General features: G+C 40.0%; 1 protein-coding gene across 3 annotated transcripts in view; it reads right to left on the bottom strand.

Annotated features, from left to right (window-relative positions):
• The window catches only part of PKNOX1 (PBX/knotted 1 homeobox 1), a 46,447-nt gene extending 25,965 nt beyond the window's left edge, over window positions 1-20,482 (bottom strand). Inside the window, exons 1-5 of one of the 3 annotated variants that reach the window (XM_080376750.1) lie at window positions 20,314-20,482; window positions 8,754-8,836; window positions 4,149-4,250; window positions 1,383-1,510; window positions 24-195 (exon numbers count right to left, since the gene is read on the bottom strand). In XM_080376750.1, the coding sequence (XP_080232876.1) occupies window positions 24-195; window positions 1,383-1,510; window positions 4,149-4,199 (351 nt within the window). In that variant the 5' untranslated portion in view covers window positions 4,200-4,250; window positions 8,754-8,836; window positions 20,314-20,482. Of the gene's footprint in view, window positions 1-23; window positions 196-1,382; window positions 1,511-4,148; window positions 4,251-8,753; window positions 8,837-9,407; window positions 19,854-20,313 lie in introns of those variants that run through there. The other 2 variants (XM_080376748.1, XM_080376749.1) reach the window with 2 other exon arrangements.
• Between the last annotated feature and the right edge of the window lie 1,765 nt (window positions 20,483-22,247).

Below are 22,247 nucleotides of genomic sequence, written 5' to 3'. Positions count from 1 at the left end.
TAAAAGAAACAGCTTATACTTACCAAATTATCAGTTTCTGGATCTTCACAGAAAAAGGGTTTTCCTTCTTTCTCCTGCTTCCTTACAAAATTTTCAATATCTACATCAAAACTGGCAGAAGTTGTGCCTTCTGAGCCTTGTGTAGATTGTTCACATTTTTCAAATAATAGTGCTAACAAGGGAAATAGTGGGTGCCTAGAATAAAAGTTAAAATAAGTAAATATTTTCACATATTACACATTGTACACCACTGAAAAGTAAAACATCTAGCTAATGTAAGGTTAACAGTTGCTCATGTGAGAAAGAGATAAATCTTGGAAGAGACTGAAGCCACTGGCTACAGCAAAAGATGAAAGTTTGGGGTTGTTTTCATTTTGATCTATCACACAACCTAGAGGCAAGTAAAACATTAAATATGCATATTTAAATAAAGAGAATAATCACAATCTACAAAGCTATGGCATACTATTTCATTCAATGTCATTGAGTGGCAAGAGATACATCAATACAGTGCATTAGGAATGAGGATTAGGATTTACAAATAGGATGAATGCAGATCTAAATTATGAAGAATAAATTATTTTTATCAGACTTTACTTCAATGTGGGTCAAGTTTATACATCACAAAACTTTACAGAACTGAGAATAGTATCCAGACTGTACTCAGAGGCCTCCTACGAAATCATGCTCAGAGCAGAAGATGAATTTGTTAGCACAAGTCTGCAAATGAGTGGATACATCCTTTTGGGTTTGGTTTGGGGTTTTTTGGGGGGTTGGGTTGTTTGATTTTTGGTTTTTTTGTTTTTTGGGTTTTTTTACCTGCAAACTCATAATAATTATGTATTTACAAAGCACTTAAAGTGAAAGAACACTTAACCTCATAAAAACTGAGCATACCGCTCAGCAAAGCACTTAACACCAGAAAAACCTCAAATGAGTATGTTTATACATCAACATTTAATCCAGTTTGAGCTAATTACTGGGCAATAGATTGTTATCCCTAAAGAAAAGGGAGTAAAGATCAACCTAATTACAATAAAAATAAAATCTCACATTAAAGATAAAAACTGCAGTATAACAAATAGTGACCATAGTTCAACAGTCTGAGTAGCTTGCTAAATTTCACTTCTGCTTTAAAGGCAGTCCCGCTTAGAACATTCTTTAAAACTATGCTGAAACTGAAGAATCCCACAATAAAGGGAAGTGTTTTTTTCTTGGCTGAAGACTAACAGTGAAACTAATTTGATCTCATTCTGTCCCTGCAAGCTACTAAGACAGTTAGCCAAGAGATCATTTGCTTTTTAGGCTACTTATTATTAATGAAAAAATGTAAAATCCTCTATTCTTTACCCTTCAAAGACAGAACACAAGTCCATTACTACCTGTAAATGGCTTGCTTGTCTGCATCCATTGGAGTTTGAGATTCCACAGGGGCAGGACTCACTCCTTCTGCATCAGTTTCAGAGCAGCTGGGATCTTGTTCAGTTTTTAACTCTGTTACTACTTGCATCTGTAGAAAAAGATAAGTAAATCTGTATGCTTGATGTAAAATAAGCGTACTGTTTTCCAATGAAACAGCAATGGAAAGGGCTACTAAATTGCCAGAAAGTTGGTATGACGTAGCAGTTACCCAAAAAGCCAGAGCAGTTACAAAACCCCTTTTTTAATGGGTAATGTAAAGGTCACTTCAAGTTTCAGCACTCAGCTGTAAAATGGGAATGACAAATATTAGTAAATTCTTAAAGCATTTTGTCTCTGAATTTTTGGAATACGCTACAGTACATTGCTCCAAAAAAAATATGGGGATGTCTGCAGAAAAATCCTTTAGGATGAAAATAGAAAGGAAAGTTTCTAGTCATAAGTTCTCTTATTTCTTACTGTACATTTTATTAGGATACTGAACAAAAGGGATCCTGAAGTTTTTCTTGCCCATTGAAACATGCATTTTCTTAGAAAGAATTGAAATATTCTATGTCCTTCCAATCTTTGAGTTATCAGGTGCATAACCTCCCCTGACCTTTCCCACTCAAATTTATGTATTGTAATAACCAATTATTTCAGGAATATTGACCTGTTGGAGAAAAGAGCAGTAACTGCTTCTACAAATCCATTTAACACAGTTTCAAAACCTGCCACTGCTGGAAAAACACCACGGAGACACAGCTTCTACTGAACACCTCCTAAACTGCACTAGGTGGCTGGTAATGCCTTTGAGGTGCTTTGAAGGTGTCAAATGTGGTTGTCCCATCACCTCCAGCTAAATCTCTTTTCTTAAAGGAACCTGACCTGTGAAAGTCAGTTTCCACCCCCCAATCCAAACTTCTTTGTCTTCTCTCCTTTGAGCACTAGGAACCATCTGTAAGAAGACAAGAAATTACTGCAATCTTTCTTTTCTATTTTAAACCTAACGACATCTATCTTGACTAGAGGACAGACATTGTTCTAGGTATCACCAGGCAGCCAGAACTGACACCTCCAGAAAGGAAGTGTACAGAATGCAATCCTCTGCCCTCTTTTCCTGTGAGATGTACGTATCACATCGCTCACAGAAAACCTCCAAGAAGAGAGCTGGCTTCCAGAAACTAGTAGAGAACCTGACTCTGAGAGAATGTAATCTATTTTCACACAACAGTAGCAAAATAATTTATACTATTCTGAACAAGAAGTCTGGGATAACTGAAAGGTTTGTGCTTTATTACTTGTCGGGCCATCTCCTAAGCAAAATCAGAAGCTGAGAAAATGCCAGCGTATCCTACCCAACAGAGCAGCATGCCTTGCAAAAGCTTCCTCAGCAAGCGCAGATGATTTTTAAAACAGAATGTTTGCAGAAAAGATGCAACTAATGGACTCGCCGTGGCTAAGGACAAGAAGGCGGAGCAAAATAAAAGAGGATGACTCATACAATTGATTATAAATGTTGAGCTACACATCTGCAGAGTCTGAAGGGAGAGAGCATGTTCAGTTAGGGCTCTATCTCACTAGGAGGAGAAAACAGCTCACTTAAAACTGCAAACTACTTTCTGTGGGCCATTTCCAAACTACAAAAGCTACAAGCTGCCAAATGACCTATCTTGGTCACCGAGAGGTTAAAATACAAAATAGAAAGAAAAGGCTCTCTCCCACTCTGTTCTTTACAAAAACATGTATTACTTTCACTGATGTGTCATAGGATGGCACGTATTTGCTGGGGGTACATAGTAAAAGATCTAAGGTAGGTGAGAGGACACAGAGAAATTAAGATTTGCAATAAAAGAAGCAAACAACAACAAAAATCAATAATCCCAGATTGCATTCAGATACACATCTTCTAAGAGATGGGAAAAGTTGCTGTTTTTCTTCTGACTGTTCGCCACTGTTGCCATCTGCTGACAGAAGTACTTGTTTTTACTGCTTAGGGCTGACACATAGTAATGTAAAAATGTGTCTTCAGAGTACAGGCCACTGCATGACTTGTCTCCAGTTAACAGTATTTTAATTTAGCAATTCAAATTGTTGCAATATACAGCCTGTTGTACAAAAAAGAAATATCATGACCAGACATACCTCAGTATTTTTCATTATTCTAGCTGTTTGTTAACAGAAATAAGAAACTGGAATCCCACTGACCAGCTTTGAAGTTAGTAATTCTAATCAATAAACTCGTTAAAATTAATTCAAGTGTTTTAACCAGTTTTCAGCCTGCAGCATAATTGCATCAATTTATATGTTGTCAAAGTAGCATATAATTCTAGATAACTTGATTTATCCTTCACTTAAGCAAGACCAGCAAGTCTATGACTGCATAAACATCATCTGCCTACTGTAACTGCAAGCACATAAGAACACAGACGCATCATATACACAAAATATTACAGATATCCATTTGACTTTCCTAAAAATAGGAACATTACAGCACACAAATCACCTAGAGCAGATTCAGAAGAAAATCCCTTACCTAACCATTGTTGCACAAGTTCAGCAAAGTCATGCTAAGTCTTTAATAAGTATCTAAGTATTAAAGAATAGCAGCTTATCACTTTAAAGATTTTGGTTTACAAACAAGAACAGATAGTTAAACAATGACAAAGCAGACTTTAAGGAAAAAAACCACTACCTTTTTTTCTCTTGCTAACTGTATTTAGTTTGTAGAGAAAGAAAACCACACCCACCTGTTGTCCATCTTGATAGTTGTCTATACTTAATGTCTGTGTTGCCATCATGGTTAATAAAACGTTAATTATGTCAAATCATCATAAGTATGAACAAATATTCTTAAAAAAAAAAAAAAGTCAGTTACAAAAGTGACCACTTAGAATTCAGTTGTAAAAGATTAAGATTTATGTATACCTCCCCTTGTAAAAAAAAATCAGCAAGTTTACTGACAATGGTAGTTACATACATATTCTCAGAAAAAAAGTTGGAAAACACAACAGATTTCATCAGCAAAAAAATCATCATTTTGTATTTTAAATTTAAATTTTTCATAAGAAGTTGAGGTTCTTTTACATGCATAAACTTCAAATAAACTTTAGCATTTATTTTTGCACTACTTATTCTAAGGTAATACATAAAATCTAGAAACAAGCAAAGATTTATGTTTCTGTTTTGAAAAGTCATTACTATAACTCAAATAACAGTAGTTTACAACTAATGACCCAAATGTAAAAGTTGTTAAGAATTCCTCATCTCTTATGAGTATGAATCCCATATTGTAAAGTAATGGCCTGAAATTACTTTTAGAAACCAAATATTCAAATCACTTCTGACATCAGGAATCTACAGTCCAACTCATTAAGGCTCAACAAAGAATGGAACAATATCTAGCAACTGTTAAACAACTAGGCCTATGTGAATATATAGTTTCAAAAGCAACCTAAGAATTCACAAGTCTCATTTTCATAGACCTTCTCTACTTTGGGAAATAATAATGTTAATTGGATTTATAATACAAGTAAATTTATGTATGTTATTCCCTCTAAGCATTAGCTGGAGCTTGGTGCCCAGATGAGTTCAGCATTTATTTTTTTTTAAAGTTAGACATTCAGCGATTTAAAAAAAAAAGTAGCATAATATCAACACCAGATAGTTTTTCCATCAAATTACTAATTCATGTTTCATTTTCTTGTCAGATTAGCAGCCATTATAACTGAAATCACACAAATCATTAAGCTATTACCATTAAAAACTACCACAAAACTCAATTTTCCTTGACACATAAGGAAACCTAATTTTTAACGACTATAAAAAATACTAATATTAGAAAAGAAGATAGAGCTCAAGTCTTGAAAAAGATTACATCCAGGTATTAATTCCAGCTTTTCTGCTTTCTTCCACTTAGGTCAATATCAAACAACTAAGTTTTAGAATTTTTATTGGTTTAAGTTCTGAAACAGAGCCTTTTTTCTTTGTAATGTGTTCAACCACTACACATTTTTTCAGCTATTTTTAAATCGTCTCTTCACCATTGCATACTGCTACAGTATATGACTATTTTGAAGAGCAATTTTTACATTTCTGGATATTTTCCCCTACAGATTATAACAGTCTCGAGTACATGTCTAATTTAGGAAAAACAGGATACATTTCAAGATTCCCTTCATTGTTTACTTAACAGCTTCAGGCATAGAGACAAACTTCAGGTCTTACTTTGCATCAGGTTCTACTCAAAGTATGATTCCTAAGCATTACTGCATTATTTATTTTTTTTCCCAGTTTTAAAGACCAAAGTAGTTCACCAGGATGACATAAGCATGACTTCACTTACAAACTAGGTTATTGACTTTCACTCACTCGTGCTTAAATGGAGCTGTTACTCTTAGGGAATCTGTGCCATTTTATGCACGCAAAAGCATCTTGGGAACCACAAATATGAGCAGACAGAGCAGATCTTGGTTCTGGCATTGGATCATGTGCTTGCAGAGCTGAACAAGCTTCTATTTGTAGACAACATGCACATATCATCTTAAGTAGCTTGTGGAATACTAGCTAAAAGGTATGCTACGGTTTGGGGACTCCTATGATGAAGTGTATTTTTCTTAAGAATACAATTTACAGAGGAAAAGAGTAAAAACTGCATTTAGAGGTTGTCTAATAGCTTTAATGAATGTATTTTCTGGTTCTAGCTTGTCTATCTGTCTTTTTAAAATCAGTATCTCTTTCTTTGAAACCCCAAATACATTATTGATTTCCCCACCAAAATAAAAAAAACCAGGAACGACACAATGCACTCACCAATAGGAGTGCTTAGTTTTTATTTTTTTTAAAAGTTGCGAATCATTTAACGTTAAAATTAAAACAGCATTTACTACAACAACAAAGTGAGATATCTTTCAAAATACTTTAAGGGGACACATTCTAAAACACCAGCAAGGGCATTAGTGTCTTTCAGTATTTAGAGTGAACAGGCACATACAAAATGCTGCTTTTCTTCCTTCTCAAAAGACATGCATCTAATTCCTGACCATGACATCCGAAGCACAGACCAGGCTACCCTCAAAATAAAAGCAGAACAGTTGAACAGATTAACAAAGAAAGAGTAAACACTATTTAATCTTTTAGAGGCTGAAGAAGTTCCTCACAAAATGCTGTTAAAATAAATTGTTTAGCCGTGGGATAAAGATGAAGTTCTCAGCGAGAAGTGAGGAAATAAGAGGTAAAACAGTCACATAAAAAGAAGAATGCTTTACAGTTAGCAAGGATGCAAGATCATATTAGTGACACAAAGAACAACGTGGAGAGGGAAGCAACAGAGATAACACATGTAAACTGGTAAAGACAATAGGATATGGCAAGAATTTCTGAAGAATCAGACAAGCTGGACCAACCCTTCCTTCCAGATTTCCATAAAGAAGAGCCATTCCACATCTAAATCCCTCAGGCCACACTAAGGAAGAAAGAGGTGCACAGCTTTGAGCTAGATCCATAGATTATTTCATCAAGAAGGACTTTTGCCCTATTCTCTCCCAGGGGAACAGCTGGAAAGAATTCTACATGGGTATATCATTTATTTCCCGTAAGAGCTTCCCCTCTGACTTATAATTACAGTAGAAGAAGATTAAGCTATTAGGCAAGATAGCAACTGATGAGATTTAGTGAAGACAACTATTGCAAATCAAGAAGAACAAATTGAGCTAATCACACACTTAAATTGAGGCAATTAACTGAGGAATTACTTTGGTTCACTAAAGAGAACCATCTCCTCATTACACAGTAGTGGTAAGAAACAAACTATGTTAAACTTTAAGAAAAATAACTGAAAAGGTATTTACACATTTGGCTTTTATAACCTAATTTAGGGTAAAGCATCCAGTTCTAGTTAGCAGATACACAGCCTAAGCAGATGTTCATTCTGCAAACGATGCTAGATGAAGCTGGTATCGCTCCCAGATGTTTACCACTGCCACCCTGCCAGAGCTAATTACTTCCACAGCTCTACCACTGAGCTCACAGAACACGCAAATGATTTCTCATCCTTTTTACATTAAGTCAGTTAGGCTAGTTCAACCCACTGTTAAAGGTGGCTATGATGTAAACCAGCTGACTTTGTCTTAAGTACACTGCTGTGCACTCATACAATCCCAGCTCTCGGTTGACCTATTAGCATGGTAATTTCTGGCTCATATGCGGTGATTATCAACTCACAGCAGGACCATCTTTAACCAGCACAGCTATACCCAACACTATATGACCTAAGGTATCTGAAACGAGCGTACAAACCTATGACTTTTGGACAACTTAGCTTTAAAAATGCCAATTAATCTTTGTTTAAGAAACCGAGAGTAGAAGGAAAACTGTGCATTTGTGTTACATTCAAAGAGTTACAAGTAACAAAAATAAGCTGGGGGTGAGAGAGTCAGCCAGTCTGCTTCATGCAGAACAGAATTAACTCTCATTCTATTTATTTTGAAAACACAGCGTGAGGAAAACCCAAGGAAATGTTTAAGGTCATGTAAAGTGGAAGCTGATGCATGAACTGCAATCAGAAACTCCATTGATATTTGTGGCGAAAGGGAATTCATAGATGCATTGCATTCTGCAAAACAAAGCAAAAAGGAAAAAAACCTCAAGCCTTTAATAAAAATAAGTATGCAGGTAAAAAGTAGAGTAGAAAGGAAGCTAAATTAAGAGGAGTAATCATAATTAGAAATGTGGAGACTTTGTGCAAGGTAAGGAGCATCTAAGAGAATAGATTAAAGGTGAGCTGAAACTTGTACACAAAGTCATCAGTTAACACACATCACTCCTCACTTGCTCTATTTCTTCATAATTAAGAGCAAAGGGACCACCCAGTAACGTTAACATAGGGTGCAAGTAAGCTGTTGGAGTTCAGTAATATCACTTTTAACATATACAAGCTACAACAGATGTTTGTAAGAGATATAAATAGTTATGCTTCAGGCTATAAACTAACCACTAACTGTCTCAGAGTTGTGAAGAAACTACCCAACAGACTTGTTAACAAGTTCGTTCCTTCTAACTTTCCCCTACACACGTTCCTTTGAAGTCCTTCAGAGAGAAACTGACGACTGGCAGATTCAGCACGGCTATTTGTTCATTATTTAACTTCAGTCCTGGCACTTGCTCTATACAATATAGATTCTTATATTCACACACAAAGTTAAAAAGAAACAAAAAACAAAACGGCAAGCCTGTTTGATGCATGGAAAGCATCTAGAACTGGCTTCACTCTTCATCAAAATAGATGATGATATTTGCTTCCAGGGCACGCTGCTTTCTAAAGGAGGTAAAATACTGGCCATGAGAAAGCTGCTCACCCCTTTCCTTCAATGGGTTGAAGATGACATTATTTTGTTCCAGCAGAGTGATCCCACTGATGTACGATGTAGGGGACAGAAACCTAAAAACCAAGAGAAATATTCAGAAGGAGACAACAACAGAGAACATATTTCCTGAAACTAAATATGATTACAGAAGATGTTTTGCTTTATTATGTGGTCCCCTCCCCAAGTTTCAATAAACTGACAGGTTTTTCATGTTTTGCAATTTTTTTTTTATTTTTAATAATTTCTGATCATACCCACTATCCCATGCTATTACTTCAACTTTCTCGCATGTTATTCCATTCATTCTCCATAATTACCTTTGTCTTTGCTGACACTTTTAAAAGAAGACTACATTTGGACTGCTAACTCACTTGGTGTTCAACCTTCATATTTTACTCTCTGGCTCAGTGTCTGTCTGCTTAGACTAGACAAGACACATCCCAAAAACAAAACTACAAAATGCAAATAGGAATAACTCAGCAGTGTTGTAAAAATTAAGCATGAAACAAAAAACAGAACAAAACAAAAAAAAGGCTTTCACCTTTCTTCAAGTTTAACTCCTGCACAATCATGCTTTGAGTTTACCATGGAATGTATTCTAATTATGGGTATGACCAAGTAATCTACTACATGATAGAAACTTACAGACTATAGGAAAGGGCACCAGCCACTGTCAGGATCACATGTTCTGTGAAGACAGGTTCTCCTACAAGATTATTCAGCAATTTTAAAAAGCTTTCAAAAAATTACCACTTAAAATTACTTTAATTATATTTAATAGCACCTGTTTGATATATTAAAGCTATTTTAAAAGAGTAGTAATGACTGTGAAAGCAAAGTAGCAAAGATTGTGAAAATGTGTTTAGAACACACAACTGCTGAAAAGCATCAAAAAGCCTTCAAAACTATCTCGGGGCAAGTTCCAGACACTAATGTTGCACAAAGGCCATCTGAAATGATACAATGGCTAAACACACAGATGAGATCTTGATTCAGATTATTTCTGTTTCTCACATAGACAAGGCTGGGAACTACATACCCAGTTTTGCCAACTGCGTAAGAACTGGAATGAAAGTAACTCCCAACATTTTTGAAAGTGAGATGAAGTTGGTATTTGGATTTTGAGAAGCAAAATTCATCCACACATACTGTAGAAATAATGTTTTTCAGACAAGTTCACAGAAAAAAACAAGATGCTAAGGGTTAGTCAATATAGATGCCATCTCGGTTCATGAAACCTGGCTCTAGAAGAGAAGGGAGAAGATACTCTGAGGAGTTATAAGGCAGTATAAGTTTCAGACATGGTTAGAGATTAAGTACTGAGCTAGAGGGAGTTTCAGTCTGAACTGATACGCCTGGTCTTGAAGCCTCAAGGGGAAGATGACATTAGACGTTCTTACCAGTTTCTCTTGAACTGTCAAAGACTTACGTCCCCAAAGAATGGGCTTCTCTCATTTTTGAAACTCATTTCTGTTCTGAGAAGACAGAGTACCCTCTTAGTCCCTTCTTCACACACTATTTACCTTCCATATTTTTGGTATTCATTTTCACCCACCTCAACTTACTGGGCTACTTTGAAATAGAGAACTATTCACTATAGCAAGAGGACTTCTCGCTGTAACATCTTCTGAATGGAGGTCAGATAAATTGGTATTATCTGTTCCTTGTCTCTTGCTCAGACATAAAGGATGACTACTTCACCATTGCAGGTCTAGAAAACTTGTTCCCTTCAATCAGAAACAACTGCAGCAAAGAACAGATTGTGCCACTGTGCCAGAATTGGTCAATCAAAAATATTTCATGTATGAAGAAGTAGCCCTTGCCTGCAAAGTCTTCAGCTAAAACTCTGGAAATAGGCAAGTTTCTAGACAGAATATGAGATACCAAGGGCAGAAAGAAAGAGGTACTGAAAAAAAATGCCAGCCCAGGTGAAAGATGCTGCAGAGGAAAAGGTTTGGCTGAGAAGAAGCCAGAGGTCATTGCAGTCATATTGCCTTCTTCCACGAGACACTTGACAGCAATGAAGACTAGAGTCTAGCCTAAAACACACCAGACAAGAAAATGAGAGATCTGAGCTTGCATGTTATATCCTCTCACATGTGGGAGCAAGAACAAGGAGCAGATACACCTGTTAAAGGACAGAGACAACATCAAGGCACTATGGTGCCTAAACTTGGAATTGCTAGTGCCAATTTTTTCCTTTTATTTCTCTTGCAGACAAGTTTTAAAGTCATTTATCATAATAAAGATGCTTAACTATGAAACCAAAACCAAGAGCAACTTGCTTTGTCAATTAAAAGGCATATCACCATTGAAGATTTTTACTACGAAAATATGACCTTGCTCATTCAAGTGTAGAAGTACTCTCTTTTCAGTCAATCTCTCATTTTGCACATCAGCTAGTAAGAAACAAAGACCTGTGCATACATTCACATATGCAAATATTAGCCAACATTGAGATCAAAATACATTTATATTTGTCTAGATTTAAGTAACAATAATTAAGCAGTATGTACAGTACATATGATCATGCTATCAGGGATTCATTCTACTTTTGCTGCAGTGGTTCTCTCTCCATCAACCCGCCTACAAAGAGACACTCAGTAAAATTAAGACAAACAAATCAATATGAAGTTGATGCATACAAGTTTATTAAAACTGCTCAATGAGAACGTACTCCTCATTCACCAGCAAGGTGGCTTCCATTTCCTCTATCTTATATACTTACAAAATATAGTCATTATTTAGAAAATTATACTTTTAGAAAAACAATGTTACTACTCGGGAATATAATACCAGCCTCAGGGAGTTGTGCTACGTAGATACAGCTAAACAGTTATTAGACAACAGCTATGCTGTTGATTTCCCTGTGAGACAAGCCCTAAAAAGCCAAGAAACCAATTTTCAGCTGCAGTAAAATGAAATTTACTTTGTGTCACTTTTTTCCCTTTATCGTTTGGTGGTGCAATAAAGTTATTTCTATATTAATCATGATAAATATGAGATTACATTAAAAAACAAATGCATATTATACTTTAATAAACTGAAAACTAAAAATAAATGAGAATCCACCATTAAATTTCTTCAGAAATACAGGCTACACTCATATCATCCACCTTTCTTTGCCTGTAGGATTTTGAACATAGATACTATGTAACACTGGCTTTATTCAGCAAGACCTCTCCAACATTACATATACCGATTTGCTGTCCCATTAATCGTTCATAGCATCCTACTTTCATATAACCTCATTTCAGAATTTAACAAGCCATACAAAGTATTTATATCAGAGACTATATTCCAAGCACCACCACACAATGTCACACAGCATAACATATGACGAACCACCTCATGAAACAACTTGCATTACTTTAGCAATTCACTCTTTGTGTAAACTCTGTTTTCAGTATTTCAAAGTCGTTGCGGAAAATCCCCTATTTGCAGATACCAAATATGAAAAAAAGTATTATAAACCCCCATACTGCTTCACAAGTTAAAATTGCATATGCAGTAACTGATAAAATGGATATTAAAGATGCATAAAATAATTTAAGTTTCTCAAGGCACAACAACAAAAGCAGAATTAAGGGCATCTGGGTCTTCTAAAGAACTTAATTTCCTTAATTCTGCATACACCCTTTGGGTTTACAGCAGCATATTTCTTGGGAAGCACACATAACCATGGTTCACATATCACCAACTTACCAAAGTGCTTAACAATAAGAAAGAGAAAGATGAGAAATCCTATCAAGTCTAGTCATAAAATAATGTCGCCTCAGTATGCTAGGTATCTTGCCTCCAGGTAGCTCTTAGCATTGCAGAAGGAAATCCTCAGGTTGCTCTCCTACATTCTGCCAAATGAAAACTTCATTCTTCTAACTATTAAGAGATTCTCAAATTCAAGATAATTCCTGCAGCATCTCAGTTTCTCCTACCCATTTCACGCTGTAATTTGACCCTGCTTTATTAGCTCCATAAAGTAAGGAATTAAGAGGACTAAATAGAAACTTTGGTAAAAGGAAAATAAAACTTTAGGGAAAGAAAGCCTCCCTTCTTTAATTGCTCCAAGACTCCCAAAGGATTAGGATATGAGGGAGCAAAAATATTTCCCATTACTCCCTCATCCATCCCCAATATTCACATAGGAAATGAAGACTCCTTCAGTTTTTACATTTTTTCTGTATTCTTAACACTGCAAACAGGACTTTGTATGGTTCTCACTTGTGAATCCTAGCATACACATCATGAATCCTCACACGTATCTGCTTGTCACAGGACAGAGAAGTATTTTTTCCCCCCCTCGGTATTTACCCAGAGTGCTGTCATCATAACATTGTAGACCCAAGATCAAGAAGGTAGTGTAGTATCTGCCTGGCTGCTATGGTGGCAAGAGGACTGCGTTAGAAAAGACTACCAAAACCACCTTACATACCAGAGGACGTATCGGCAATTCCATAGCTGGAACAAATTCTGGTAAAACTTTCCTACTTAATGATATTTAACAACTTTTTAAAGCACAATTTTAAAATAAAATAATAACATACACACACCCCCAAAAAAACCAAATCCCTCCCCAAAACACCCAAACCAACCCCCCGAAACAAACAAACAAGGACAGTGTTCCCCACATGGATGAAAAACAGGTCTGCATACGTGCTAAACCCAACTCCATTCCTTTGCCATTGAAGCCCGTGGAATATCTACGCAAGTATGTAGTGAATCTCTTGCTTCTGGAGACACTCATTTTATCATATCCTTCTAGGCAAATTAAATCAAAGCAACAGGAAATCCTATTTTAATGATTTGAATCAGCACCCAATAAACTATGACTGAAATTAATCTTGTTTTGTGTTTATTCTTTGCAGTTTCATAAAGAAGACACAGAATAACCACCAATCTCAGTATGCCTTTATTGCTATTGAATACAATGTTAGCAAGCAGTTTATGTAAGCACACGTAACTTCTCTGACATTTTTATTAGAAAACCATAAAAGTTTCTAATGAGTCCTTCTATGAAAGACTGAATTCCTAATGCTGCTGAAGTACAGTTAAAGGATGAAGACGGTTTTTAAACTAGTAACTCCATTTAAAATGCACTTAAGATGTTGAATGCATAAGAAAATCCCCTCTACACATTTTTGGCATTTAAACACTTCATGAAGATTAAGGTGTTCCATTGGCAATTATTTCATTTTTATGCCTCTACACAGTTTTAGCCTTAAAACACTTCATCAAGGCGCTCCATCATCAATTATTTAATTTTTATGTCCTTCATGATTTCAGAAATAATGAGCCTGTCAATGAACCAAGTGTTAACTTGGACTCACTGAATACACTAAAGTGACACAAAATCCTGGTCCTGCAACCCTCTGTGAAATCCAGTTCCAACTGGTCAGTAACTTTTCCATAATCTTCTTCCCTCTTTTGACTGTAACATTTGGTTAAACAAGAACATCTTCGCTTTGCTACTAAGTGTAGGCCATAAAATGAACTGTAATTTTATTTTAAAAATGGTGATTAAATAAGAATTCTTCCTTTCCTGCTCCACTTCATCACAACTCTTTAGCAATGGTGGACCAGAAGCCATCAGTTCAACTAGTTTTTGCAAGTCAGACATGTTCTAGCCTCTTCTGTTCCTCCCGCCAATGATCTTCATGTTCCCTTTCTTTTCTATCCATGTCCTTTCTGCTCTTCAGCCTCATACTACCCTTCCCCATTATTCCTTCCACACCCATGTACCGCTTCTCCTCCTTCTCAGTTCTTGCCCTCTCTTTTCCCCCCCACTTCTGACCATGTGTCATTTTTGCTTTTCAGGTTCTTGGACCTGTATTGCCACCAAACTTCCATCTCTGTTCCCCACCTCTCCCCAAATACCGACGAGCCTTCACCTCTCCATGAGTACAGCTGCTGTCTATGCATTCTGGGGTTGGGGGAAAAGCACAGATAAAGAAAGACTATTCAGGATTAAATTCACCCATCACCTACTGCAGTGGGATGCATCATGCTTAAATACTTGGTCCAGATGATGACTGCACAGTCAGGTGACATGCAAGGACCAACAGACAGGAAGATACCCAAGTTACATGGATTATTCAGATAATTTAGTTAATAAATATTTGCCAAGTTACCATGCATGAACCAGGTTTTCCAAAGTTTTATGATTTGTTGAAGTTTCTCAAGGAACAGCTGTATGCTCCATCTGAATGCTTATGCTCTACAATGCTAAATTCTAGAACTGAAACGTTGGTATGCTCTTAAATAAGGCAGACTAACAAGCATATCCCTTCCCCCCCTTAAATTAACGTATTTACTTTCTCTTAAAGTAGTTTTCAAAACGCCAAGTCATTTTAGCTTAAAGTTTCCGGAATAACCCTGCTCAAACGCATCCATCATGGCAAATTTCAGTATGAGTAACAAATAAGCCACTGAAAACACCATCTCCAAACAAAAAATAGAATAACCAGGTCACCTTGCTCCTGGCATTGCTACTATCATGGCCTGTAACACATAAAAACGGGCTAGAACACATATAAATTAAGTGATCATAGACTGACCTTGGAGTTCAAGATCTTTAGTTATAAAAACATAAAACAGCACACGCATTTTTGTTCCCCTGTTCTCTAGGCATGTTAAACATGTGTAAAGCTCCAATTCCCATTTCAAAATTGTCTCAGTTTCCTTTAAGTATTAAAGACTTGGCCTTCATTTTTCAGTAATAAGTATTATAATATCCTTTTCCCTTTGTTTTGTTCTCTATGTAATTTGAAAAATAGCTAAGCAGGATGTGAAGTATAGCCACATTTCCTAACTTCCTGTCCTCAAGAAAAAAAACAGCCAGTTCCAAAAGCTCACAAATAAAATATTAATTGGAATTTGGTGGTTTAAAAAGAAAAAAATGGATCCCTCTTTTAGTAGCAGTAAGCTACCATATTCTACTTTTTTGCGTGAATTTACTGTTAGCTGCAGAAGATCACAGAGATCCACAGGTATAGCAGGCTAAGGGGCAGTATGTGATTATCACAGTCAGTTAGCTCCCATTTTCAAAAATCACCGTTTGACTAAGCACTGAAATGGCCTTCCATTTATCAGCAAATACCTCTTTTACACACCTATGTAGAAAAAATGAGAGTATCATGGCCTGAAGTAGCTGCTATATTAAAAATAAACAAGTGTGTTCATATGAAGGATGATAAGCTAGCATGTGATGACAAGTAGATCTAAGTTTTATTTCCACTTCTAACATCAGCTTCCTTTTTGTCTTTCAGTAACACACACGACTTTGTATCCTCAGGCTGCTGGCAGGGGAACCAAGTTACTGCCCTTTACCAACTTCATAAAAAGATGCTGCTCTGTAAACAAAGACTGGTGTTCCCAGATTCGTGGGATGTTCCGTGTGATGATACCCGTGTACCACAGTTACAACATGGAACAATCTTACAGAGCAAAGTGAAGAACCTGCTAACAAAGGTGAATACTTCGGCATTCCATTACCTCGGGGAGAGCAACAATGGTCTGGCTACAATACTTCAGTAACATCTGGCACCAAGTTAAGCAAAGAAAAGAACTCTACCAGCAGGTTTTTTCCTTGCTCTTGGAATCCTCTCACTTAGAAGAGAAGTTGTTTTACACTTTGTACAATATTGAGCTGTGGTAAAACACACATCCCCACCCTGAGACTCACTTGTAAGCCTACAGACACTTTTAAACACTGAGAGTCAAGCAACCAGCTGCTGCAAAAGAGAAGTAACATTTGTAGCATTTCAAATTACACACCAAAAAACCCAATTCAGTCTTACTTACACCAAAATAAAATATTCAGCTGCTTTATTGTAAGCTTTCACATGTGTACCAGTTTTGCAGAGGTAACATTTGATTCCCAGACCACTACATAATATTCTGAAATACAATTTGGACTACATCTTTCTTCACTCAGGACATTAACACAGCCATTAGAACAAGCAGCTCCACTATTGCAGTAGTGGCTCTGTGGATCATTCACCCCTGGCCGTTAGCACATGGCTTAAAAACATCAAGAGAGCTATTCTTTTCCAGGAAACTGAATTGCTCCTAAACACTTCTAAACTTGCTGTGGTAGGAATCAGAATTTTGATGACTTTATTACAGCACTGCATTTACAGTACAGGAAAAGGTATGAGAAAAATACACTCGGAAAGCAAAATTCTGAAAAAGGAAGTACAGCTTCTAGAAGACACATCCATTTTATAAGACTGAAGTTTTCAGAATAAACACATGTATTGCACCCATTCTGAACTCCTTTCAGCTGCACTAATGGAAGACTGCAAGGATTTAGTTTTAAAATGTTATTTTATATCCAAAAGACAATCTGAAAAAAATCAAGGCTGTAACTTACTTTAACTTTTTACATGCCAAAGTGAAATTTCCAAATATGAAAGAAACCTCACCAACTGTAACAATAACATACACAAAATCTGAAGAATTCTGTTTTACTATTAGTACACAGGAAACGTTAATGACAAATTCCAGTCCAGCAAAGCACTTGAACTACATGATAATAAGACCCACTTCAGGTATGAGAAAGGTATTAGTATTCACTTTACGTAGAGAATACACATGCACAGATAAAAAAAATGCACGCCCCAGAATCACTGGGGAGATCGATAAGAATGAACAGTATCAGTCGTCAAAGTCTCAGTGCAGCACAATAGCCTCCATGCTACCTATCTTTACCCTGCAAATGAAATAAATGCAGGTATGCCTTTCACTACTTAACTGAAGCTTACATTAAGAAAATATAGTGAAACCTACACTGAAGTTTTCCTATGGATACTTTGAACCTAAGATGACAAGAAAATATGTAAAGTGGTAACAGTCAACAGTAAAAACATACTATACACTTTGTAAGATAAACTGAAGATAAAACACACAATTTAAAAAAAATCCTAATTATTTGTTTTGGATAGATTAAAAATAATGTCATACCAAGAAGTGTGAGACTGTTTCTTCACACTGAATAAATGTGAAATATTTTGAGTTTTTTCCCCTCACAAGTTTTTGAAAACTTAAGTGTAATGATTATATATGGCTACACACAGACTCAAAAAAGGATAATTTGGCAATTTTATTTTACAGAGCAATTTAGAAAATGCACTCAAAATGCATTTGCTGTTGCTCGATTACTCTAGCAGTGACACAGTCTGGAAATACATCAGAAGATTCCTGATACAATCACAACAGTTTGTTTCCTGGTTCAGTATAATCCATGAAATTGGTACATGCAGCTAACAGGCACTAACCAGATCTCATTCTTAAACAAGACTTCAGCGCTTACCCAGCTGCAAAAGCTATATTACTTTAACTGCACATATGTAACTAAAGGGATATAACCCCATAGCACAGGCAGACCATAAACAGTTTATATCCCACAGAGGAAAGGGAACAACCTGTAAGTGTATCCATGGTATAGAAAATAGCAAGGTGCATAAATTTCTTAAGCTACAGTTGTTACAATTCCCCTAATCAAACAATCTGCACTGGTGAAACTTTGCCCAGCGCATGCTCTAGAATGAAATTACGAACAGTATCAGGAACCAACGATACATGCATATTTTGGTAAAGACTAAGAAAGAATCTTCTTTTAGCTTTTTTATAACAGTATGATGAGACATTTAGCATACATTGAAAATGATCTACACGCTCCTGCTATCCTCCGTAAGATGCTGGCTCAAGCGTTTTCCACCATCCACAGATCAGAACATATTGTGCACACTCTCTATTCCTGTGATCTATTTAACGGAACGCACACATCATATTCCAACATGGGGCAAGGACAAAAACTGATCTTGCCTGGATAGCTCTTAACTGCATGTGACAAAACCAAAAAAAAAAAAAACCAACACACTCAAAAAAATGAACAAACAAACAAACAAAAAAAAAACCAAAAAACACCTTAAATCATTATGTGGCATAAAAATTCACCTATAAGGGCATCATACCAGATCTAGAGTCTCATTCTCCCTCCCAAAACCACACTAGTGATCTAGTTAGACATAACTGACAAAAAGGGGTCACAAACTGCAGCAGCAAATAAAAAAAAATAAGAATACTGTGACTGTGTCTCTAAAGTTACATTGTATGTTCCCATTTGGGACAACAGAAAATATTTAAGAAATAATAAAAACAGGTAGTTACAAGCTATACAGAGAAGTATCACACAGGCGTGTTAACTACTTATGTTGTTAAGCAATGAACTCTGCGCCATACAGCTGGTGTTGTGGGAATGAGGGAAAGCCATCGACTACTCCAGGGAGACCCGGGACATGTGGCTAATTGAGGCAATATTTCAGGATAAAACCAGCACTTGATTTATTATTGTTTACACACATCATATGCAGGGCCTCTGGGCAATGTCAAGTTTCAGCTCCTAATTGCGGCTGTGTAAACACTCAGGATGCCTCGGTCTAGGTGTCAAGAAGCCTCTACACATAACCAAGAGACAATGAGGTCACATCACAAAAAAAACCAAACCAAAACAAAACGCAAAAAAAGAGAGGCAGAAACCGCCTCACGCCAGAGCGGCGCACACTGCCCCAAGTGCCAGCCGCTGACAGAATCTGCTTTCTATGAACTGGAGGGGAGGCGGGGGGCACAGCCCAAGGCGCGCCAGCCCCCGCGCTCCCGGGGGCCGGGCCGGGCTCCGCCGGAACGCGCCGCCACCACCGCGGCCCCAGGGCCGGGGGTCACCACCCGTCCCGCCAGCACGGGTCCCGCGCGCAGCCAACTGACGCCGCCAGCCCCCTCCCCCCCCGCCCCACGCCGCGGGCGCCGGGGCTGGGGCCGCACCCGGCCGGGCCTGGGCAGGTGCGGAGGGGAGGCAGCTGCCGCGGCGGTCTGATCCCCGCCACGGGCGAGGGCTCCTCGGGCTGGCTCGGGGTGGGCCGGGTCGACGGGGCCTGGCACGGCAGCGAGGGGAGGCGGGGGCGAGGGGGACCCCGGAGAGCCCCTGCCGGGCGCTCCGTTCAGCCTTGCCCTGCCCCCCTCCCCCCCCCAAGGAACGCCTGCCAGCGCAGCGCTGGCCCTTTAAGTATCACGTCGCCTCCCCCCCCTCCTCCCGGCGCCCCCTCTCCCTCCTCCTCCTCCTCCGCCTCCCCCCCCTCCGGCCGCCGCGTCTCCTCCGCGCGGCTCCGAGCAGCGGCCCGCGCTCCCTCTCGCCCCTTCCCTCCCCTCCCCTCCCCGCGCGCGGCGCCTGCGCGCCCCCGCCGGCGCGCGCCCACAAGAGACAACGGTTACATCGGCGGCCGTTCCAGAATTTTCCTCGCTCCCCCCCACCCCCACCCCCCTCCCCTCCCCGCGCCTGTCCGCCACCGCCCCTAACCCCCCTCTGGGCGAGTTGCGGAGTGCGGGTGCCCCCTCCCCGCTGTTCCGCGTGCCGGGCTCGCCCCCCCCGCTCCTTCCCCAACCACCCCCCCGGTCTGGTGGTACGCCTGGGCCCGGCCGGCGGCGGCGGCGGCGGGCGCGCCGTGATGGATGGCTGGCTGGCTGGCTGGGAGCGGGTTTGAGTGACAGCGCTTACCTGGGTGCCAATCTTCGTCACACTGACAAGCGGCTGCAGCAATCGGGACCCGCACCGCCGCGACACGCGTCACCGCGCACACACGCACCTGGCCAATCGCCGGCCGCGCCGCCCGAGACGACACTACGCCGCGCATCACGCCTCATCAATATTCACCGCGGGGGGCGGGGCACGCGCCGGCGTAGGGAGGTGGCGCGCGGAAGCCCCGCCCCGCCGCTGTGGCGGCGGGGCGGGGCTTCCGCGCACCGCCTCCCTACGCCGGCACCTCCCGGCTCGCGCTCATGAATATGGACGAAGGAGGCGGGGAAACCCCAGCCAACCCGGCCACGCCCCTCCCCTTGTCGAACGGGGTGGGGGGGAGATGAAACCACCTCCTCGCGGTGGCGGGGGGGCGGGGGGGGGGGCAGGAGGGAGATACCAAGTGACTCCTCCACGGGGGGAGGGGGTCGCCCTCTCCTCGGCAGTTTCCCGCCGTTTCTCCTCAGCCGGGGTCCGCTGCTTTCCCTGGGGCCGCCTCAGGGCTGGGGGGTGTTGGCCCGCCTGGCACGGCCCGGGCGGGGGCCTGTGGGAGTCCCCTGCCTCGGCCGGCTGTCCTCGGCCCTGAGAAGCCCCGAATCAGAGAGACTGGATGGAGGCAGCTGGGGGTCTTACTGGAGGACTCCGCAAAGGCTGTACAGGCCCATGTTCCAGAAACTCCGGGGGAACTTCTTTCTTTTCCACCGTGTGTGGTGGAACTGCCTGCTGAAACTGCTCGGCAGGTCCTTGGCCATGCTGTGACGCTTCCTTCCCCAAACCTGCTCCTGTCTTTCTTCAAAGCCCGGTCCCACTAAGCCTCTGAGTGAGGGCAGACGCCACACTGCAGCCACCAAATATCCCCAGGATCCCCCGAGGTCCTGCCGTGACCCAAAATAAAGGTGCTGGGTACAAATGTCTTTTCCTGAAACTCTGCTTCGTTTCTCCGCTTGGAAAACATCATTATCGCAGCTCTTTCCTCATGTTTTACCACCGTTAAATATGCCCTGTTGCCCTAAACTTCTCAAGTAAGGGGCAGGAGAGTAGACGAAATGCAGTTTCAGACACGTGTGCCTTGTGGCTTAGCCCTTTAGCTGGTGGGATATTTTAAAAGTTTCTCTCTTGTAGATTCTCTGCTGTGCAAAAGGGCTTGAATGTGTACCTTTCAGTCGAGTCACTGAGATGATCTGTCCTCCCTGCCTTGCTCCTCATTCTTAAGATGTCTGAAAGATCATAGCAACCTCTCTCTTTGAGGGCAAAGGTTATCGAGGAAGGGAAGAAGCTGATACACACAGAGCAAATCTCATCTTGGGAAGCTCAGCTCAAAACCAAAGGAGGTTTAGTTTCAGGTTTTGTAGTCCCTCTGCAGAACAGCAGCTGGAAATCTCCTTGATTATCCTGTACCCCCGTAAACTGGGAATGCTCTGCATTTTTTCAAGGTCAATGCCACTGTTCCTGTTGGTTTAACAGTAGCGAGCCACCTAGTTTGTTTCATATATGTTTCATATGGCTTTCCTGGGCCAGGCCACTTAAAGAAGATCTGGCTAATAGTCTGGCAATAGAAACAGCTACTCTAATGTTCCTGCAAGCCAGGTCTGCCTACAGTCCTCTGAGCCTAACTGCTGTGTCAAGACCCTGCTCAGCCAACAACACAGTTGCTCTCGGTCTTCAGGCATCTAGTCACTCTGTGCACACTGCCACCATTTGTCTGCTAACAAAACAGTCGTTTCATCCTCTCGCTAGACCGCCTGGAGCCTTTACAGGAGTTCATTTTTGAGCCGTTTCTCCCTGTACAGTCAGAACCATGTGGCCATCAGGCTGGTGAACAGAGAAAGAACTTATACACCTAGCAGAGAGAGTGGGAAAGAAAATGAACTAAGCTAACCCAGAGTGCTCAGATGTGTGAATCAGGTCTCAAAGTT

The sequence above is a fragment of the Falco punctatus genome, assembly GCF_963210335.1.
Source record: "Falco punctatus genome assembly, chromosome: 2".
Taxonomy (NCBI): Eukaryota; Metazoa; Chordata; class Aves; order Falconiformes; family Falconidae; genus Falco; species Falco punctatus.
The sequence above is the reverse complement of the archived record's forward strand: the minus strand, read 5'-3'. Positions and strand labels throughout refer to the sequence as shown.